We start from the raw sequence: 23339 nt of genomic DNA, 5'->3' as shown, positions 1-23339 counted from the left end.
AAGATTTTTACATTATTTAAGCATAATGACTAATTCTAAAGCTAAATTATGTACAGGAATGAATTAGTAAAAATATCATGAGTTTTATACCATAAAATTTTTCTTTTAAATAGTAGTGAGACTTGCACAGACATTTGGCACAGTGCTTAAAATACCACATTGGGGCTGGTGCTGTGGCACAGCAGGTTAAAATCCTGGCCTGCAGTGCCAGCATCCCATATGGGTGCCAGTTCGAGTCCTGGCTGTTCTACTTCCGATCTAGCTCTCTGCTATGGCCTGGGAAAGCAGTGGAAGATGGCCCAAGTCCTTGGGCCCCTGCACCTGTAGGAAGACCTGGAAGAAACTCCTGGTTCCTGGCTTCAGATCAGTTCAGCTCTGGCTGTTGCAGCCATTTGGGGAGTGAACCAGCAGATAGAAGACCTCTCTCTCTGTCTCTCCCCTTCTCTGCCTATAACTCTGCCTCTCTTAGACAACACAAAATCAGAGTCTTACAAATAAGAATGATTCAGAAAATAATCTACAAAAAAGACAACTAGAGCCAGCACCAATGTGGGAGACCCAGAGGAAGCTCCTGACTCCTGGCTTTGGATCAGCATAGCTCGGGCCGTTGTGGCCAACTGGGGAGTGAATCAGCGGATGGAAGACCTCTCTCTCTCTCTGTGCCTCTCCTTCTCTCTGTGTGTAACTTTGACTTTCAAATAAATAAATAAATCTTTTTCAAAAAAATCTCCAGTTATGCAGTATTTTGGCTTCTCAAGTAAAAATGTTTCACATTAATAGCAATTAACATTATTAACCTAATATGGTTACTTAATTTAAGTATAAATTCCCTGAAGTAGTTTTTTTTTTAAAGATTTATTTTATTTATTTGAAAGACAGAGTTACAGAGAGAGGTAGAGACAGAGAGAGAGGTCTTCCATCCAATGGTTGACTCCCCAGATGGCTGCAATGGCAGGAGCTGGGCCGATCCGAAGCCAAGAGCCAGGAGCTTCCTCCAGGTCTCCCACGTGGGTACAGGGAGGGGCCCAAGGACTTGGGCCATCCTCCACTGCTTTCCCAGGCCATAGCAGGGAGCTGGACTGGAAGAGGAGTAGCCGGGACTAGAACTGGCGCCCATATGGGATGCTGGCCAGGATTTTAACCTGGTGTGCCACAGCGCCAGCCCCCTGAAGTGGTTTTTTAAACTGTATATCTAATTTGTAATTACAGTTAACAGTGGGAAAGTGTTCAAAGATAAGATTCTCAAAGGGATTTATAAAAAAGGATTTTTTAAATGATTTATGTATTTATCTGGACAGAGTTACAGAGAGAGGGAGAGACAGAGAGATCTTCCATTCACTGCTTCACTCCCCAGATGGCCAAAACAGACAGGGCTGGGCCAGGTAGAAACCAGGAGCCAGGAGCTTTATCCTGGTCTCTCACATGAGTGGCAGGGGCCCAAAAATTTAGGCCATCTTCCATTGCTTTTCCCAGGCCCTTAGCAGGGAGCTGGAGTGGAAGTGAACCAGCCAATATAAATGTGAACCAGCCAACACCCCGCTGCTGCTGGGCCCACACATTTATATAAATATAAATGTCAGCATCATAGGCAGTGGCTTTACCTGCTACACCACAATGCTGGCCCTGGAATGTACAAAAACTTTTTAAAAGTTAAAAATAAAAGTAATTTTTTATCATCTCTACTTTTATGGACTACTTTCTTATGTGTGTGGGGAGGTATAATATAAATACAACTGACATTTTAACCATTTTTAAGTACACAGTTCAGCAGCATTAAGTATATTTGCATTGTTATGCAGCCATCTCCACCATCAACCTGCGGAAGATTTTCACTTGCCCAAATTGAAATTCTTTATCCGCTAAACAGAGACTCCCTATTCTCACCTCCTAGGCAATAACAGTTCTGCTTCTGTTCCTATGAACCTGGCTACTGAAATACCTCAAGTAAATGGAGTCATAATTATTTGTCATTTTGTGCCTAGTTTCTCTGAGCACAAAGTCTTCCACATTTCATCCATGTTATTGCATGTGTCAGAACTTCTTTTTTTTTTTAAGATTCACTTATTTATTTATTTGAGAGGTAGAGTTACAGACAGTGAGAGGGAGAGACAGAGAGAAAGGTCTTCCTTCCGTTGGTTCACTCCCCAAATGGCCACAATGGACAGAGCTGCACCGATCTGAAGCCAGGAGCCAGGTTCTTCTTCCTGGTTGCCCATGCGGGTGCAGGGGCCAAAGCACTTGGGCCATCTTCCACTGCTTTCCCAGTCCACAGCAGAGAGCTGGATCAGAAGAGGAGCAGCCAGGACTAGAACTGGCGCCCATATGGGATGCCAGCACTGCAGGCAGAGGATTAACCTAGTGTGCTACAGCGTCGACCCCAGAACTTCTTTCCTTTTAAAGTTGAGTAAAATACTGTATATATACTGTATTACCTTTATCCACTAGTCCATCAATGATGGACACGTAGGTCACTTTCAACTTTCAGCTTTTGTAAATAATAGTGCTATGAACCCTGATGTCCAAATATCTGCTTGAGTCTCTGCTTTGAATTCTATTAAGTATATACCCTGAAGAGGGATTACTGGATCCCATGATAATTCTATGCTTATTTTTTTAAGATTTTATTTATTTATTTATTTGATAAGTAGAGTTACAGACAGTGAGACAGAGAGAAAGGTCTTCCTTCCACTGTTTCACTCCCCAAATGGCCACAACAGCTGGCGCTGCACCGATCTGAAGCCAGGAGCCAGCAGTTTCTTCCAGGTATCACACACAGGTGCAGGGGCCTGAGCACTTGGCACCTTCTATGCTTTCCCAGCCACAGCAGAGAGCTGGATAGGAAGTGGAGCAGCCAGGACTTGAACCAGCACCCATATGGGATGGCACCACAGGCAGAGGATTATCCTCCTGCACCACAGCGCCAGCCCCTCTATGTTTAATTTTTTAAGGAACTGCCACACAACTGTTTTCCACAACAGCTGTACCATTTTACATTCCTACCAGCAATACTCAAGGGTTCTAATTTCTCTACACCTTTGTCAACCCAGGTGTTATTTCCTATTATTTTCAAATATGTATGAAGAACAAATAGCAAAATAAATAAAAAAAAGAGGTGTCAAAAAATATTCACACGTAGTACTATTCTTTGGAATCAGAAAACCTGGATTTAAATTGTGGTTTCCCCATTTACAGGTTGAGAGGCTTTGGGGAATTTACCAAACCTCACAAAGCCTTAGGTCCTTATGTAGAAAATGAAAGTAATAGATTCTTAGTAGAATGTTTGGGGATTAAGCTACACAGATATTTACGTTCAAATTTTTCCCTTTCTTTCAGTTCTAGATCACTGTTCCTTTCTCATTTCAGATCCTCACCTTAGCATTTCAAGTCATCTCCTGTCTTCCCTAGATATTCTCCCAATCTTTAATCAGCTGTCATTCTCAACCTTCTTCCTAATTCTACCTTGTATTACCATGGAGAACCTAATAATATAAGGGTCATACTATCAACTTACACTGACTCTACTTACCCACTAGTAATTAAGTTTCTATCACCAACACTGTTGAATATTTTTTTGACAGGCAGAGTGGACAGTGTTAGAGAGAGACAGAGAGAAAGGTCTTCCTTTGCCGTTGGTTCACCCTCCAATGGCCGCCGCGGCCGGCGCGCTGCGGCCGGAGCACCGCGCTGATCCGATGGCAGGAGCCAGATACTTATCCTGGTCTCCCATGGGGTGCAGGGCCCAAGCACTTGGGCCATCCTCCACTGCACTCCCTGGCCACAGCAGAGGGCTGGCCTGGAAGAGGGGCAACCAGGACAGAATCTGGCGCCCCGACCGGGACTAGAACCCGGTGTGCCGGCGCCGCTAGGCGGAGGATTAGCCTAGTGAGCCGCGGCGCCGGCCAACACTGTTGAATTTTAAACAGTTTTCTTAGTTTCTTCTCTAATCTCAGCACTTCTCCACCTCAAGATGGTCCAATAGATACTTACAAAATAATATCTGTAGGGGTCAGCATTGTGGCACAGCATTATAAGCCACCATGCCTTTCTCTCTGTCTCTCTCACTGTCGAACTCTGTCTGTCAAAAAAAAAAAAAAAAAAAAAAAAGGCCCAGTTCCTTGGGCCCTGCACCCGCTTGGGAGACCAGAAGGATGCACCTGGCACCTGGCTTCAGATCGGTGCAATCCAATTATTAAGGAAGACAATCCTATTATTAAGAATGTGCAGGGCCGGCACCGCGGCTCACTAGGCTAATCCTCCGCCTGCGACGCCGGCACCCCAAGTTCTAGTCCCGGTTGGGGCGCCGGTTCTGTCCCGGTTGCTCCTCGTCCAGGCCAGCTCTCTGCTGTGGCCCGGGAAGACAGTGGAGAATGGCCCAAGTGCTTGGGCCCTGTACCCCATGGGAGACCAGAGGGAGGCACCTGGCTCCTGGCTTCAGATCGGCGCAGCGCATCGGCCGTAGAGGCCATGTCGGGGGTGAACCAACAGAAGAAAGACCTTTCTCTCTGTGTGTGTCTCTCTCTCACTGACTCTGCCTGCTAAAAAAAAAAAAAAAGAATATGCAGAAGATTGAAACAGAAATCACAAAGGAGACATAGGAATGGCCATAAGCACATGAAAAAGTATTCAACACATTAGTTGAAAAGAAATTACAAATTAAAATCCCACTTGAATAGCTAAGGCTGATAAAATCAAATGTTGGCCATTTATGGAGAAACTAGGACCCTCTTTTATATCACCTAGGGGAATGCAAAATACGAAAGTACTTCAAAAAATTCATGGAAAATGTAATTTAAAGATAAGTTTATTTTGAGGCAAATAATTTTGAAATCATGCATAATTTTTTTATAATACACATTTTCAATGAACTTTTTGAAGATTCCTCATCACATGACCACTTGGAAAATCCTGAGTATGTAGCAGCTCCTTAAAATCATGTATTTATCCCATGACCCAGACATTCCACTCCTAGGTATCTATTCAAGAGAAACAGATACACCTACAAAAGATTAGAATTAGGATATTCATTGCAGTTTCATTTATAATAATAACCAAAAATGAGAAGTAGTCCACATGTTCATCAACAGACAAATAAACAATCTATGGCATATTACACAATGAACCACTATTCAGTAACAGAAAGAAATGAACTACTGATACATCCAATAACATGAATGAATCTCAAAACACTATGTTGGGGGTCGGCACTATGGCGCAGCAAGTTAAAGCCCTGGCCTGAAGTGCCGGCATCACACATGGGCGCCGGTTCTGGTCCTGGCTGTTCTTTTTTTTTTTTTTTTTCTGGCTGTTCTTCTGATCCAGCTCTCTGCTATGGCCTGGGAAAGCAGCAGAAGGTGGCCCAAGTCCTTGGGCCCCTGCACCCACGTGGGAGACCCGGAAGAAGCTCCTGGCTCCTGGCTCCTGTCTTAGGATCAGAACAGCTCCAGCCATTGCGGCCAATTGGGGAGTGAACCAACGGATGGAAGACCTCTCTCTTTCTCTCTCTGCCTCTCTTCTCTCTGTGTAACTCTGACTTTTGAATAAATACATAAAATATTAAAAAAAAAAAAAAGTAATGTGCTGGAGCCAGCACTGTGGCGTAGTGGGTAAAGCTGCCACCTGTAGTGCCAGCATCCCATATGGGCACCGGTTTGAGTTCCAGCTGCTCCACTTCCGATTCAGCTCTCTGCTATGGCCTGGGAAAGCAGTAGAAGATGGCCCAAGTCCTTGGGCCCCTGTACCCACGTGGGAGACCCAGAAGAAGCTCCTGGCTCCTGGCTTCAGATCAGCCCAACTTCAGCTTTAGCCTTTTGGGAAGTGAACTAGCAGATGGAAGACCTCTCTCTCTCGGCCTTTGCCTCTGCCTCTCTGTAACTCTGCCTTTCAAATAAATAAATAAATCTTTAAAATATAAAACAAACTAAAGTAATGTGCTAGGAAGCTATATCTGAAACACGGAAGATAATAATGACACTGCATTATGAAGGTTAGTTAGTATTAACAGGAAGTAATCCCACCATGCTAAAACTAAACAAACCTACGAACCGCTGGCCTGTGAACCAGAGAAACTCCTCAAATGTGGCTCCCAAATTATTACAAATTCACTTCAATATGTAACAATAACAATACTAGCAACTATTGGTCATTGAGCAACTTGTTGTAGACACTTCTTGGGAAACAATTCTCTGCTCATTCCACAAATGTCTACACATGTTGCCAAGGCGCTGAGGGCCTTTGTTCAGAACCATGTTTTCAAGGATGTCTGCTCTGTAGAGAAAACAGCCTAGTAGCATAGAGATAGTGTCCTCCTCAGGAGCACAGAACAATTTACCATCTATTATAAATATACAGGTTCCCTAAGCCCAGCATTCCTCTCCTGGCACATGTCCCACTGTTTGAATTGGAGCTCTGGTAAACAGCACAAGAAAATGCTGATGGGGGCTGGTGCTGTGGCGTAGTAAGCTAAGCTTCCATTTGTGGCACTGGCAGCCCATATGGGTGCCAGTTCGAGTCTCAGCTGCTCCTCTTCCAATCCAGCTCTCCACTTACGGCCTGGGAAAGCATAAGGATGGCCCGAATGATTGGGCACCTGCACCTGGCTCCGGACTTCAGATCAGCTCAGTTCTGGCCATTGCAGCCATCTGGGGAGTGAACCAGATCTCTTTCTCTGTCTCTCTCTCTATCTATATATAACTCTACCCCTAAAATAAATTAATTAATTTTAAAAAAAAAGAAAATTCTGTTGATAGTTTGGCCACTGCAAAGGCTGTGAGAAATACTTTGTCGTTAACCTACAAGTCTCATTTCCTCTGTCAGTATGGCAAGCAAGCTTGTAAGGTTCCAAGTAAGATAGAATCGTATACCCTTCATAGATCTCAACAATACTGTGTAATGTTCCTTATCTCTAACTCCCACAACAACATTGCAATGTAGATTTTACTACCTCTATTATAGATGAGAACAGTGAATTTCCAAGTTAAGTAAATTGGCATTATTAAGTAACAAAAGTATGAGTGGCAAATCGGTGTCTGTATCCAAAGCCCAGAATCTGAAAATGACACTACACAAGGCCCATAAATAAATTTACCTTAAGTCTTGTATGGCTTCCAAGTTCCTATTTACAATATCAGCTATTTCTCCCATTAATGGACTTAAATTCAAATGCTGATCCACTAGGCAAGTGGAAAATTTAGACAATACATTAAAGTCAAACCTGTTAAAGGAAATAGCAAGATCATTAGTATTTACATATTTACTTTTACTTAGAATACAGTTATAAAATACTAATATATTACTAACTTAAATTTTCTAAGATGTCAATTATTTACTGCTACAAAACAAATGGTAACAGTTAACAAACCAGATTCTATAAAAGAAATCTTTAAAGAGTAAAGAGGCCAGAGCCGGCGCCGTGGCTCAATAGGCTAATCCTCCACCTTGCGGCGCCGGCACACCGGGTTCTAGTCCCGGTTGGGGCGCCGGATTCTGTCCCGGTTGCCCCTCTTCCAGGCCAGCTCTCTGCTATGGCCAGGGAGTGCAGTGGAGGATGGCCCAGGTGCTTGGGCCCTGCACCCCATGGGAGACCAGGAAAAGCACCTGGCTCCTGGCTCCTGCCAGGATCAGCGCGGTGCGCCGGCTGCAGCGGCGGCCATTGGAGGGTGAACCAGCGGCAAAAGGAAGACCTTTCTCTCTCTGTCTCTCTCTCTCACTGTCCACTCCGCCTGTCAAAAAAAAAAAAAAAGAGTAAAGAGGCCAGCACCGTGGCTCACTAGGCTAATCCTCCGCCTTGCGGCGCCAGCATACCGGGTTCTAGTCCCGGGTGGGGCGCTGGATTCTGTCCCGGTTGCCCCTCTTCCAGGCCAGCCCTCTGCTGTGGCCCGGGAGTGCAGTGAAGGATGGCCCAAGTGCTTGGGCCCTGCACCCCATGGGAGACCAGGAGAAGCACCTGGCTCCTGCCATTGGATCAGTGCGGTGCGCCAGCCGCAGCACACCGGCTCGGCAGCCATTGGAGGGTGAACCAACAGCAAAAGGAAGACCTTTCTGTCTCTCTCTCGCGCTGTCCACTCTGCCTGTCAAAAATAAATAAATAAATAAATAAAAGAGTAAAGAAATCTTTCAAAATTCTTTGAATTATTTACTTATTAATCTCGCAAAGTTTCTTAAGAAATTAGTTTTCTCCAGGTTGTTTATTAATAGATAAAATAAAACCAGTTACTACAACATTACTGTGAAAAACTTCAGAACCCAATTTCTTCAAGAAAATGGCAAGAAAAAAGAGAGAAGAATTACTAGATTTTAATTTTTTAATTCACTAAAAGACAAGCATAACATGGGGCTGGCACAGCGACTTAAGCAGGTAAATCCTCTGCCTGCAATGCTGGCATCCCATATGGGCACTGGTTTGAGTCCTGGCTGCTCCACTTAAATCCAGCTCTCTGCTATGCCCTGGGAAAGCAGAAGATGGCCCAAGTCCTTGGGCCCCCACACCCACATGGAATACCCAGAAGAAGCTCCTGGCTCCTGCCTCCTGGCTTTGGATCAGCTCAACTCCAGCTGTTGAGGCCATCTGGGGAGTGAACTAGCGGATGGAATACCTCTCTCTCTCTCTCTCTCTCTCTCTCACTCTCACTCTCACTCTTTCTTTCTTTCTGCCTCTGCCTCTCTGTAACTCTGCCTTTCAAATAAATAAATCTTTAAAAAAAAAGACAAGCATAACCAAGTTTATAGCAGCATAACATGACAGCAAAAAGCTGCAAACAATCTAAATGTCCATTAAAAGTACAATAAATAAATTGCACACAACAATGGGGCAGGTGTTGTGGTGCAGCAGAGTTAGCAACTGCTTGAGATACCTGGTTCAAGGCCCACATACTCTGAGTTTCTGATCCAGCTTCCTCCTAATGCACCTGGGAGGTAGCAGATGGTGGTCAAAGTACTTGGATTCCTGCCACCCATGTGGGAGACCAGATGGAGTTCCTGGCTCCTGGCTTTGGTCTGGCCTAGCCAGTGCTCAAATTTGGAGAATAAGTCAGGGATAGACGATATCTCTCTATCTCTCTATCTTTCCCTCTATTTGTGTCACTATGCTTTTCAAATATTTTTTTAATTGCACATATTCATACAATAAAATACCACAGAGCTACACAAAAAAGTCGTAACTGCTGAATCATATAATATCATGGATAAATCCTTAAAACACTTTGAACAAACTAAACTAATTGTAAGAGTACACATACAACTAATTTATAGTATTAAAAGTTAAGATCTTCTTGGGGTGTGGGTATTGGACCAGAAGAAAATACAAAGGGAACTTCTGGGCAGCTAGTGATGTTATTTCTTGATCTCAGTGCTGTTAACATATAGGTGACCAGTATATGAAAATTCACCATGCTATATATTTATGTTTGATGGTTTATATGATATTCCTCAACAAACTATTTAAGAGAGAAAAATTTAAGACATACATAAGTGCAAACCTTGTTTGGATACTAATTTAAATTGCTTATAAAAAGACCTTTAGGAGACGGCGCTGTGGCATAGCGGGTTAAAGCCCTGGCTTGCAGTGACGGCATCCCATATGGGTGCCTGTTTGAGTCCTGACTGCTCCAATTCTGATCCAGCTCTCTGCTATGGCCTGGGAAAGCAGCAGAAGATGGCCCAAGTCCTTTAGTCCCTGTACCCGAGTGGGAGACCTGGAAGATGCTCCTGGCGCCTGGCTTTGATCAGCACAGCTGCAGCCATTACAGCCATCTGGGGAGTGAACCAGCACATGGAAGATTTCTCTCTCTCTCTCTCTCTCTCTCTCTCTCTCTCTCTCTCTCTCTCACTCCTCTCTCTGCCTCTGTCTCTGTGAAGTTCTGCCTTTCAAATAAGTAAATAAATCTTAAAAAAAAAAAAAAAGACCTTTAGGAGCCAGCATTGTGGTACAGTGGATCAAGCCACCTGTGACACTGGCATCCGTATGGGTGCCAGTGTGAGTCCTGTCTGCTCCACTTCTGACCAGCTCCTTGCTAATGTACCTAAGAAAGCAGCAGAAGATGGCCCAAGTGCTTGGACCCCTGCCACCCACATGGGAAACCTAAAAGAAGCTCTTTGCTCCAGCCTGGCCCAGCCCTGGTCATTGCAGTCATTTGGGAGTGAATCAGTGGATGGAAGCACACGCTCTCACTCTTGCTCTCTCTATTTCTCTCTCTCTCTCCCTCTCCTTATCTCCCTCTCTCAAGGATATCTGAACACAGAATAACATTAACTGATATTAGGGAATTATTATTCAATTTTATTACTCTAATCTTTTCTAAAGACTCCTTATCTCTCAGAGATATACACAGAGGTATTTACAGATGCAATGACAACACTACTTAAAATATACTGAAGGAAGAGGAGGACATGGGAGGTAGAGGTTGTATGTTGGTAACTTGAAGTTGGTTGATGAGACACAGGAGTTCATTATATTAGTCTCTCTATTTTTGTAAATGTTTAAAATCTTTTCTTTTTTTTTAAAGTGACTTCCTCCTCTCTCTTTCTTTCTTTTTCCTGATGTTGCCATAATTTTTTAAAAAGATTTATTTATATTTTATATTTTATTTTTTGAAAGGTAGAGTTACAGAGAGACAGAGGCAGCGAGAGAGAGAGGTCTTTTATCGGCTGGTTCACTTTCCAAATGGCCGCTATGGCAGGAGCTGGGCCACTGCAAAGCCAGGAGCCAGGAACTTCTTCCAGGTCCCCCAGGTGAGTGCACGGGTCCAAGTACTTGGGTTATCTTCCACTGCTTTCCTAGGCCACAGCAGAGAGCTGGATCAGAAGAGGAGCAGCCAGGACTAGAACTGGCACCCATATGGGATGCCAGCACTGCAGGCAGCAGCTTTACCCACTATGCCACAGAGCTGGCCCCAAGAGGTTTTCTTTTTTAAATGTGGATTTCAAGTACATTCTAATTATTCTTGACATGATCCATCATAAATACTGATACAAAATAACCTATCTAAATCAACCATTATAACGTGTATGCATAGAATATATAAATTCATAGATATTTTAGCAAGATCACTGATTAATTGCTATTGTGGTAATAAAAAAAATTAACCTAATGGGCCACTAAGACTAATTTTGGAAATCAGTGTTTATGGCGCTGGCGCTGTGACGCAGCCAGTTAAAGCCCTGGCCTAAAGCACCGGCATCCCATATGGGAGCCGGTTCAAGTCCTGGCTGCTCCTCTTCCGATCCAGCTCTCTGCTATGGCCTGGGAAAGTAGTAGAAGGTGGCCCAAGTCCTTGGGCCCCTGCACCAGCATGGGCAACCCAGAAGAAGCTCCTGGCTCCTGGCTTTGGATGGGCACAGCTCCGGCTGTTGCAGCCAATTGGGGAGTGAATCATCAATGGAAGACCTCTCTCTCTCTCTCTTTCTCTGCCTCTCCTCTCTCTGAGTAACTCTTTCCAGTAAAATAAATAAATCATTAAAAAAAAAAAAAGCCCTGGACTGAGGTGCCGGCATCCAATATGGGCACCGGTTCGAGTCCTGGCTGCTCCACTTCCAATCCAGCTCTCTGCTATAGCCTGAGAAAGCAGTAGAAGATGGTCCTTGGGCCCCTGCACCCGCATGGGAGACCTGGAGGAGGCTCCTGGTTCCTGGCTCCTGGCTTCGGATCGGCACAGCTCTGGCCGTTGCGGACATCCAGGGAGTGAACCAGTGGATGGAAGACCTCTGTCTACCTCTCTCTGTAACTCTTTCAAATAAATAAAATTAAAAAAAAAAAAAGAAAGAAATCAGTGTTTATTCTGACTCTATCAGAAATTACATATATGTAACATAAGTCAGGATTGTAAATTTTTTTACAACTTAGTATTAAAAAAAATAAAAGTACTGCTACAGTAACAAAAATAACATATAGAAAACCTGAGTTATTATGAAATTTTAAAATTTTTGGCCGGCGCCACGGCTCAACAGGCTAATCCTCCGCCTTGCGGCGCTGGCACACGGGGTTCTAGTCCCGGTTGCCCCTCTTCCAGGCCAGCTCTCTGCTGTTGCCCGGGAGTGCAGTGGAGGATGGCCCAAGTCCTTGGGCCCTGCACCCGCGTGGGAGACCAGGAGGAAGCACCTGGCTCCTGGCTTTGGATCAGCGCGGAGCGCCAGTTGCAGCGGCCATTGGAGGGTGAACCAATGGTAAAGGAAGACCTTTCTCTCTGACTCTCTCTCTCACTGTCCACTCTGCCTGTCAAAAAAATTTAAAAAAAAAGAAAAAAAAATTTTAAAAATTTTAATTGATTCATTGGAAAGTAAACTGTATATACATAATTATTTGTTTAATAGTAAAAAAAGGTACTGGTTTTACTTTTTATTTTATTTTATTTTTTTGACAGGCAGAGTGGACAGTGAGAGAGAAAGAGACAAGAGTGAAAGGTCTTCCTTTTCCATTGGTTCACCCCCCAATGGCCACTGCTGCGGGTGCGCTGCGGCTGGTGCACCGCGCTGACCCAAAGCCAGGAGCCAGGTGCTTCTCCTGGTCTCCCATGCGGGTGCAGGGCCCAAGCACTTGGGTCATCCTCCATTGCACTCCCGGGCCACAGCAGAGAGCTGGACTGGAAGAGGAGCAACCGGGACAGAATCCGGCGCCCCGACGGGGACTAGAACCCAGTGTGCCGGCACCACACGCGGAGGATTAGCCTATTGAGCCACGGTGCCGGCCCAAGGCACTGGTTTTACAATTGATCTATTCACGCTAAAAAATACATAAAACAGTTAATGTTGCTTTAAAGAAAAATAAAATTGACCTATTATCAACAATTACCACATTTAACATCAAAGATAAAAAAAAGCAAACAGTTCTTACTGTTCATGAAAGGAATAAGATTACTCTGCTTATCCTCAGTTAAAAAAGGTTCCAGGTAGAGAGAGTACAAAAATGGAATGGATGAGAAGACAGATTTTAAATTGTAAGTTTAAGTCAAATCAAATTTAGTAGATGAATGCAAAATTAATAAACACAGACAACTCTTATGTCCCCGTTTAATTTAAATCAACCCAGATAACAAAGGCTTACAGAGCTTGCCAACATGTCTACAATTGTAAGCATTTATCACAGTTTGAATTTTGAGAAGGAACATGCTAAAAAACAAAAATGGTAGAAATGCCCACACCTCCTTGACAACAAATAGCTTGTTGTTTCTTAGTCAGTTCTTTCTTTTCTAGCCTAGGTTTCCATCCAGCTTTGAGAAAGAGGTGCTCTGTGGTGTTGAAATCCCTTATTTCTTTCCCACTTTGATTTTCCCCTTTTTTCACTAATATTTTCCTTGTTTCATTAATAATGGACCCCGACCATCCAATATTTCTAGGTTGAAAAATTCAGTTTTCAGAAATAGCTGGAGATTTTTCAAAATGAGTTCTGCTATTATCTCAGCTCTTTTGTACACAGAAAGCTTCCCATAAAAACCTACAGAATGGACCTCTGTGTTTCCGAAGAGTACCCTCAATAGTGCTCACCTTTTCTAGGTGTTATCGATTATGGCAACATGCTACAAACATAGATGTATGTAGTGCAGGAAACAGACATGAGTTAATACTGTCCACAGCAGTATTAACAGTCGTCTACAAGCTCTGGTCTTATTTCTCCATAAAAATGGAGTAATAGAAAAGTAGCTGCAGATGTTCCCAGATAGTTAAACAGAACCTTCCACTAGTGTCTTCCAAATTTTTTTTTTTAATTTGAAAGTCAGAGTTAGAAAGAGAGAGAGAGAGATGTTTTCCATCCACTGGTTCACTCCCCGAGTGGCAGCATCAGCCAGGACTGAACTAGGCCGAAGCCAGGAGCCAAGAGCCAAGAGCCTCAATTGGGTCTCCCATGTGAGTAGCAAGTGCAAGCACTTGGGCCATCTTCTGCTGCCTTTCCCGGGCTGTGAGCAGGGAGATGGATCAAAAGTAGAGCAGCTGGGACACAAATCGGAGCCATATGGGACTCCAGTGTCACAGGTGGCGACTACACTCGGTATGCCACAATGCCAGCCTCCCCTTTTCTCCTTTTATGGCTCCTTCATGTCTAGGTTTTAACTGACTGCCAGTCAGAAAATCTTTTCTGGGGCAGACATTTGGCACAGCAGTTAAGACATCTGTTAGGACAACCACATCCCATATCAAATGTAGCTCAAGTTTGGGTTCAAGTTCTCAGTCCTCTTCCAATCTCAGCTTCTTAGGTGACAGTTAAAGTAGCTGGATTGCCACCACCCATTTGGGAGACCCAGATTGAGTGCCTAGCTCCCAGCTTTGGTTGGGCCTAGCCCTGGCTGTTTTGGCTATTTGTGGAGTAAACCAGTGGACAGACAACTTCAGTCTGTCTATCTGTCTGTCTGTGCCTGCCTGCCTGTGTGTGTGTGTGTGTGAGTGTGTCTGCTTTTCAAATAGGAAAGAAAGAAGGTAGAAGGAACAAAATATATTTTCTTTCTGAAGAACTCTTCTAGATAAAAAGATTCAAAGAGCTGAATACTGTGACTCCAGCTTACTCACATTTTAATTAATATATGTGGAAAAATACAACATTCCCTGCTTTGAGTTAAAGAGGGAACATTTGAAACTCTTTCCTTTCTCTCTTAAAGAAAGAACACACATATACAATCAAAAACCCTCAAACTAAATTGAGCACAAATACATTGTTTTTCAACGAAGCTTTGATAGCCTGGCAGCAGCTGTGCATTCTCTTGCTGAAAGACTTCCCTGTGCAAACCCTGACCAGGATAACCCTGATCTGAAATGATAAAGCCAGAGGACTTGCCTTTCCAGCCTTGTCCATGCTTCTGTAACCAGTGCTTCAACTAGTGGGTCATGGGCCTCCACAGCAAACCTCAATAAAAACAAGAGAGAAAGTAATTATCCATTTATAAACATTTTTAAAATCATAAACAACACAAGCAGTAGAATTGCAATGAAAAAGTGAATGTCAAGTTATTTTTGCTTTTATGTAGGCAATTCTTATTCCTGGTCTGCTCAAATGTCAATATTCTGATTTTGTGGTATAGTCTAATCAACATCTATATTTTATCCCATGCCTTTTATCCTTTGATCTGCTCATTTCAATGCCCTTCATGAAGCAATGAAAATGTTCAAGTGTACATTTTATGTTGAAAATACATATAAAATATATCACTTTGTTCTTATTACAAAAATATTTTATAAGAGAAAGTTTATAAAATACAGAAAAATGCTAATAGTCATCATCTTACTCATTAAGTATTCCTTTCATGTACTGTAGAGAAAAAAACTTTAACCCTGAGAAAGACCACCAAGAACAGAAGGAATCATCCTTTTTTAACATCAATTCTCAATACAAGTAAACCCATCAGTACCTTTCCTATGAATGCTAATTCTCTAATTTAAAAAAAAAAAAAAAACACATCCCTGATTTCTCTAATGCTGATATCTACAGCTACTTAGTCTGCAAAGATTGGATTATTATACAAGGAAACTGCTGTTTTTCGGGCTGGCGCTGCGGCTCACTAGGCTAATCCTCCGCCTTGCGGCACCGGCACACCGGGTTCTAGTCCCGGTTGGGGCGCCGGATTCTGTCCCGGTTGCCCCTCTTCCAGGCCAGCTCTCTGCTGTGGCCAGGGAGTGCAGTGGAGGATGGCCCAGGTGCTTGGGCCCTGCACCCCATGGGAGACCAGGAAAAGCACCGGGCTCCTGGCTCCTGCCATCGGATCAGCACAGTGCGCCGGCCGCAGCGCGCCGGCCGCGCCGGCCATTGGAGGGTGAATCAACAGCAAAGGAAGACCTTTCTCTCTGTCTCTCTCTCTCTCTCACTGTCCACTCTGCCTGTCAAAAAAATAAAAAATTAAAAAAAAAAGAAAACTGCTGTTTTTCACCAATGAGATTGAGATTAATAAACAGATTAACTATAACTTCTGTGATTTTTTTGTCTTTATACACCTGCTGAATCTATTATTCAGGGAACCCAATCCTCTTTAAGGATGGATTTCCTTGCAAACAATGTAAAAAATTCTTAAAGCTCAATTTTATATGAGTTTGCCTTTGATACCAAGGATGCCTTTCTTTCATGAACACCTGTCAACAATTCATAGAATACAATTTGTGAAACATTTATGAAATATAAGTGAGTCTACAAAATAATTCTATTTTTCTTCTTTTTTAAGAGCTATTATTGGAAAACAAGCCATTGTAACACAGCACACAAAAAATATATCTGTGATCAATTCAATTATAGGAACCAAGAGACTGCAAATGAGTCAACACAGGTAATTTATTAATTGATTATTATTAGGCATTAATTGAAGTCTAATTTTTTATCTATTATGTAATAATTATCTTTAGAGAACTACATTTCTACAAATAACACAACAACCCACTTTTGTATGCATAAGTGTAATCATTTCTTCTTTCATGACTGATGACATTCTAATTTTTGAAACTGTAGTGCTACTAATAGATATCAAAGAATATCCTCCAAACATCTTTAAAACACTAAATTATCAGGAAAACTGATTAACTTGAAAAAATTGCTTTTTACTTTATGGAAGTTCTAGAAAATTAAAATATAAATTGTAATCATTTCTATAAAATCTAAAAGTGAATTACTTACTGTTGTGTGATGTATAACACATTCACCAGGGTATCATCATCCATTAATTTGACTTTACTTATGGTTAAATTATGAAGAGAAAGAAAGTGGGGATGGTTTCTGACACCCTCAATATCTTTTAACGATGTAGTCTTCTGCTTTTGAAGCTGCCAAAGTGCATTAAATGCACATCCCACTTGCTTTTCTGAAAGTGCGGCTTTGTTTCTTGCAATTAGATCAAACACTTGCTCTTCATTTGTGCACTTATTCATTTGGATAATTAATGGTTCACAGCTAAAGGGTCGAAATGGAAACACTCTCCAGAATGGACAAACAGCTCTCAGACGAAACATATTTATAACCAATGAGTCTAGAGAAAAGGTATCTTTTCACATATATCACAAATTTCCTTAGGTAAAGAAAACCATCTGCACTAGCAGTCAGTGCAGTACTTGGGTGTTATACACTTCAGATATTTTGCTTCCATTATGATGACTAAATCCATTCCAACATGCAGCTTCTGTAAAATAATTGGTTTAACATGGTCATGCTTACATCATTAACATCAAATTAACTCTAAAATCCAATTAAAATTTTTTTCCGCATAGAGACTTTGTTCTTAGTCTGAACCGAGTAGCAGGATTTGACGCAAAACCAACCACTCTAGGGGCCAACACTGTGGCATAGCTGGTAAAGCCACTGCCTGCAACACCAGCATCCCAAGTGGGTGCCGGTTCAACTCCCAGCTGCTCCATTTTTGAGCCAGCTTCCTGCTAATGTGCTTGGCAATAGAAGATGGCCCAAGTCCTTGGGCCCCTGCACCTATGTGGGAGACCTGGAAGAAGCTCCAGGCTCCTGGCTTTAGCTTGGCCCAACTCCGGCTATCGCAGCCATCTGGGCAGTGAACCAGGAGACTGAAGATCTCTCTCTCTCTCTCTCTCTGCCTCTACATCTCTGTAACTCTGCCTTTCAAATAAATAAATAAATCTTTAAAAAAAAAAAAATCTAGCAGTTAAGATGCTGTTTAAAGGGCCTACATCTCACATTTGAGTGCCTGGGTTCACATTTCCAGCTCTGGCTCCTGATTCCAGCTTCTTGCTAATATGGACCCTGAGAGACAGGGGTGATGATTCAAGTGATTGGGTTCCTGCCACCCACATGGGAGACCTGGCTTGCATTCCTGAACCCACCATTGAGGCTACTTATGGAGAAAACCATCTCTCTTAGTCTCTCTGTCTTTCAAAAAACAAATGTCTAACATTTATATGCAGTTTGACATAAAAGTAGAAGAAATAAAAAAACCAAACTTGGAGCCAGCACTGTGGTGTATCAGGTAAAGCCGCCAACCTGCAGTGCCAGCATCCAATATGGGCGCTGTTCGAGTTCCAGCCGCTCCACTTCCGATCCAGCTCTCTGCTATGACCTGGGAAAGCAGTAGAACTGAGTAGCAGGATTTGATGCAAAACCAACCAGTCCAGGGGCCAACACTGTGGCATAGCTGGTAAAGCCACTGCCTGCAACACCAGCATTCCAAGGGGTGCCGGTTTGAATCCCAGCTGCTCCACTTTTGATCCAGCTTCCTGCTAATGTGCTTGGCAGCAGAAGATGGCCCAAGTCCTTGGGCCCCTGCATTCACTGGAAGAAGCTCCTGGCTCCTGGCTTCAGATCGGCACAGCTCTGGCTGTTGCAGCCATTTGGGAACCAGCAGATGGAAGACCTCTCTCTGCCTCTGCCTCTCTGTAACTCTGCCTTTCAAATAAAATAAATAAATCTTAAAAAAAAAAAAAAAAAAACTCAGGGCAGTTTGGGACACAGCAGGTTAAGTTGCTGCTTGGGAGGCCCTCATCTCATATTGAAGTGCTCATTTAAGTTCTGTGAACTCCACTACTGATCGATCTTCCTGCCACTACACCTAGGAAGACAGCAGATGATGGTACAAGTACTTGGGTCCTGCTACCCACATAGGGGATTCAAATGAAGCTGCTGACTCCTGGCTTTAGCTGGGTGCAGCCTAGGCTGCTATGGACATTTGCAGAGTAAATGTCTCTCCCTCTCTCTCTGACACTCTGCTTTTCAATAAACAATAAATAAATAAATCTTAAAACAATCCTCAAAATCGTCTTTTTAGTTAAAAGAGTAAAACTGAAAATCGTTTGAAGTAAAAAAATATAGCATCTTTAAAGTTTCTAAAGAGTAGTTATTCAATCAGAAACAGAATAAAAATTGTTAGGATGGTGTCTGTATATTTGCTTACAGGATAATTTGTTCATTGATTTTAATTAATACATTTACTTATTTATTTATTTATTTATTTGAAAGGCAGAGAGACAGAGATCTTCCATCTACTGGTCCACTCTCCAAATGGCCTCAATGGCCGGGGCTGGGTCAAGTCAAAGCCAGGAGCTCAGAGCTTTCTCAGGGGCCCAAGCATTTGGATCATCTGTCACTGCTTTCTCAGGCACATTAGCAGGGAGCTGGATCAGAAGTAGAGCAGCCAAGACTAACTCCTGCTCCAATATGGGATGGCAGAGCACAAGTGGCAGGTCTTAACACGGTAGCAAGATGTCAGCCTTGCTCATTTCTTCTTGAGCCTTAGAAAAACACAAACAAGACAGTCATTATTGACCTTAGACATGTTTTAACCAATAAATGAAATCATTAAAGCACCATAATATTTTTAAAAATCAAGTAACATTTCAAGAAAGAAGCAACATAAAAAAGACATCATGGAAAAGGATAATATTCTAAATGTATTATAAATATATACATTTATAATCAAGGAGCAATGGTTAGAAAGGCAGGGACTAAAATAACAAAATCTAGTATTTCTGCAACATGTTAAAATTTACAATGAACATGCAAAACATCTCACAAAATCCTCTCAACATTTCAGGTAGACATTAGCATTTCTATTTCACAGATGAGGAAACTGGGTGTAAAAACTACTCCCAGTGCTGGTGAAGCTAGATACAACTCAGTTCTTCCCAGTTGAACAGCTTCATTATATTAACCAAGCAACACGCAGTTACTGTGTCACTACAACGATGCTTCAGATTCCTCTCTATGGCTAGACCAAATTGATCTGCTCATAAGAAAACCCAGTGTGTTGACAGTACCGGCTATTTGGGGGGGCAATCAGTAAAGCACTCTGATCCAAGCTGGCCTTGGCCACACACCTGTACAAGAAGCCCTGCACAACGCACAGGTATCCTCATGACACCATGCAACCTCAACTCCAAGTGGAAGCGACTCAAGGGCTAGAACACAGAGGTGTCGAGTCCCCACCTCTGCCCGGGCTGGGAGACCCTGGCGCACTTAGCCAAAGGAGACTGAAAGTGAGAGACAGGTACCCGTGGTGACCAGGTAGCGCAGGTCAAACAGAAGCACGGCTTGCAAATGACAGGCACGCTCGGCGCCCGCCAAACAGCCGAGCCGAACACACCGGGGCATGCGGTCTCCACCGTGTTGGTTCCGAGCGGGCTCAGCCCTGCCCCAGTCCTCCGCGTTTCACAGCCCAACGCCGGGCAGCGGGCCTCGGTTTCTCCGCGGAACCCTGCGTCCCCAGCTCACCAGTGGAACTCTCTCTGTGGGATCCTCGCCGCCGCCACCTGGCCCTAGACTTCCCGGGAACTTTTCTGGAAGGTCCTGGGGAAGGCTAGAAGTCAGGTTTATTGCTGCTTCCCCACAAGGGCCGCGGCAGCCTCTGTTGTCTCGCTCACCCGTCGTAGCCCAGAGCTGTTCATCTTTCCTTGAGAAACATCCCCCTTTCCCCGGCACGGTCGGTACCCCACAGCAGGAAAAAATGCCGCTGGAGGTCGGCGTGCGGCCCCAGGTACGCACTACATATCCCAGGGGGCGTCGCGGCCAGGGCCGAAGCAAGCAAGTCGCCTGCGCATTTTTGTGGGCATTCTGGGCCTTGTAGTTCCTCTTGAGAGAGGCTCTGGGGCTGTGTGGCTTGAAACCACTGAAGGAGGTATACGTGTGTCTTTATGATTTGTTGTTGTTTTGAGAGGCAGAGAGACAGATCCTACTCGCTGGTTCACTCCCTAAATGCCCACAGAGACCTGCCCTGGGCCTTTCAAAGCTTGGAGCTGGGTGGCAGGAACCCAATTACTTGAGCTATCGCCTGCTGCCTTCCAGGGTATACTTTAGTAGGAAGATGGAATTGGGAACAGAGCAGGGAGTCAAGCCGAGGCAGTCTGCTATGGGATGCGGGGTGTCTTACCACTAGGCCAAAAGCCTTACTCTCTTCACTACTGAATTTCTGTGTTTTTGTTTTGTTTTGTTTTGTCCTTGGAGAAATGGAGGACAATAAAAATATTATTTGGAAAATGTAATAGGGAAAAGGTATATGCAGGCTTTTGTTAATTATTGTCAATATATATGAACTGTCAATAGCCATAAAAGTATCAAAACTCTTACTTTCTATCTCTGCACTTGTGTGATGGACAGGTACCAGTTCTCAGACCACAGCTTTCTTTAAACAGTTTTATTGAGATATAATTTACATAGCATACAATTTGTTCACTTAAAGTATACCGTTCTGGGACTGGCATTGTGATGAAGTGAGATAAAGCACCACTTGTGACAACAGCATCCCAAATGGGTGCCAGTTCGTGTCCTGGTTGCTCCACTTCCAATCTAGCTCCCTGCTGATGCTCTCAGGAAGGCAGCAGCAGAGACCCAAATACTTGGGTCTCTGCCACCTGTGTGGGAGAACCAGGTGGAGTTCCTGGCTTCTGGCTTCAGCCTGGACCAGCCCTGACCGTTCTGGCAGTTTGGGGAGCAAACCAGAGATGGAAGATCTCTGTCTTTCCCTCTCTCTGTCACCCTGCCTTTCAAACAAACAAACAAAAAAATCCTACAAAAAAAAAAAAAGTGCGCAAATCTGTAGGGAAATGCTGTTGTGGTGCAGTGGTTAAGATTCTTGGGATGCCTGCATGAGCACCTGGGCTCAACTCCACGCTCTACTTTTGATTCAGCTTCCTTGCTAATGCACATCATAGGAGGTAGCAGATGATGACTCAAGCACTTAGTCCCTGCCACCCACATGGGAGACAAGGATGGAGTCTCAGGCTCCTAGCTTCAGCCTGGTCCAGCTCCAGGTGTAGAGGTCATTTGAGACATGAACCTTCAGATGGAAGATTTGTCTGTTTGTCTCTTTCAAATAAGAAAATTTAATTAATTAAATTTTTTAAAACTTTTGAGAGTCTCCCAGAATCTGATCATTACAATGTTTACTACAACTAGGGGCCAGCATTGTGGTGCAGTGGGTAAAGCTGCTGTCTGCAATACTGGCATCTCATTTAGGAGCAGGTTTCTGTCCCGGCTGCTACGCTTCCAATCCAGCTCCCTGCTGATGGCCTGGGAAAAGCAATGGAACATGGCCCAAGTTGTTGGGCTTCTGCCACCCGTGTGGGAGACCCAGATAAAGCTCCTGGATCCTAGCTTCAGCCTGACCCACAGCACTGGTGTTGTGGCCATCTGAGGAGTGAACCAGTGAATGGAAGCTATCTCTGTCTCTCCCTCTCTCTGTAACTCTGACTTTCCAAATAAATAATCTATACTAAAACTAATACAAATTAATATTTCCACTATTAATAATTACTACCAATCACTTTAATACTAAAATGTTGTTCTAAAATGTTAACTATAGTATTAATGATATGTAATATATCCTCAAAAATGAATTACTTGAAAGGGGAAAAATATATCAATTATAACAGCAATTGTACTTACATATTGCCTCTACAGTTAAGTAGAATCCTAAGAAACTAATCTGTATATGATAGCTGAAAAAAAATTCTGCTGGTAGCTGTGCAACAGATGAAAACGAACCAATGCTCATAGAAATTCATCTTTTGGAAAAATCTTTTTGCAGAAATACTCATGAAGACTGAATCCCTTTAGTGTAAAAGCAGGACCCCACCTCTCATCTGTTACCCTTAGCCCAAGGTGTCCTTGCCTGCCTTTTATCAAAAGGAATTCACTGAATTACCAAAGTGGTACAGTTGGCCCTATAAGCTTCTAGTCCCTGGACCCAAGAAGTTATTTGCTTCTCCAATAGTTAAAGCCTCGATGGACATTACTGGGGGGGCGGAAGTTGTCCAGGGGAATTCCAGGTCTAGTGGCAAAATGTAACTACCGCTTACATGTAACACCCTTACACTGACTAGCTGGAGCCCTCGTGGCCATTATAAATGCCCTAACGAGCACAGCATTTCTGACCAAAGGAAGATCATGAGACCCACAGACCAACCAGGAATGTGGGAATGTGGACATGAAGAAGCTTTTTCCCTAACTCCACAGGGAGGCCAGAAATTCAGCAATAGTTGTCTGGCTCCTTGGTCTATGTTTCGCAGTACCCACTTTCTTCCACCACCCCAATGTCAGTGATTGACTTTCGGCACATTGGTTGAGATGACCTATATTTGAGGGTTCTACAGCAATATCTCCAAATAGTTTGGGGTGTTGTTTGGCAACAAAGGTATTGCAGAATTGTTCTTACCACTAGAGTGTAAATCCACAATACCTCGGACTGCCCAAAGATGAGTATACTATCAGTTTCACTGATACTTAAAATTGGTAAAGCCCCACCCATGTACCACATGCCCATATGTTTTTAATTAATTTACCTGCTATTAATGAGAAACTTAAATTTTTTTTTATTTGAAAGGCAGAGTGATAGAAAGTTCTCCCATTCTCTGGTTCACTCCTCAAAATGCCAGCAACAGTCAGGTTTGGGCCAGCCCAAAGTCAGGAGCCAGGAACGCCATCTGGGTCT

At 43.4% G+C, this 23339-nt stretch overlaps 1 protein-coding gene across 15 annotated transcripts in view; it reads right to left on the bottom strand.

Annotated features, from left to right (window-relative positions):
• The window catches only part of FASTKD1 (FASTK mitochondrial RNA regulator 1), a 48315-nt gene extending 27883 nt beyond the window's left edge, over positions 1-20432 (bottom strand). For 2 of the 15 annotated variants that reach the window (XM_089328233.1, XM_051849431.3), the window contains exons 1-5: positions 20126-20412; positions 17903-17978; positions 16577-17075; positions 14756-14824; positions 7085-7210 (exon numbers count right to left, since the gene is read on the bottom strand). Coding sequence is in view for 12 of the 15 variants with exons in the window: in XM_051849431.3 (XP_051705391.1) it covers positions 7085-7210; positions 14756-14824; positions 16577-16908 (527 nt within the window). In the remaining 3 variants the exon portion in view is untranslated. Of the gene's footprint in view, positions 1-7084; positions 7211-11601; positions 11754-14755; positions 14825-16576; positions 17076-17902; positions 19147-19731 lie in introns of those variants that run through there. The other 13 variants (XM_051849427.3, XM_089328229.1, XM_051849429.3 and 10 more) reach the window with 13 other exon arrangements.
• Positions 20433-23339: the final 2907 nt, after the last annotated feature.

This window comes from Oryctolagus cuniculus, chromosome 3 (assembly GCF_051225735.1).
Source record: "Oryctolagus cuniculus isolate XC-2025 breed Fujian yellow rabbit chromosome 3, ASM5122573v1, whole genome shotgun sequence".
In the NCBI taxonomy this organism is placed as follows: domain Eukaryota; kingdom Metazoa; phylum Chordata; class Mammalia; order Lagomorpha; family Leporidae; genus Oryctolagus; species Oryctolagus cuniculus.
The sequence above is the reverse complement of the archived record's forward strand: the minus strand, read 5'-3'. Positions and strand labels throughout refer to the sequence as shown.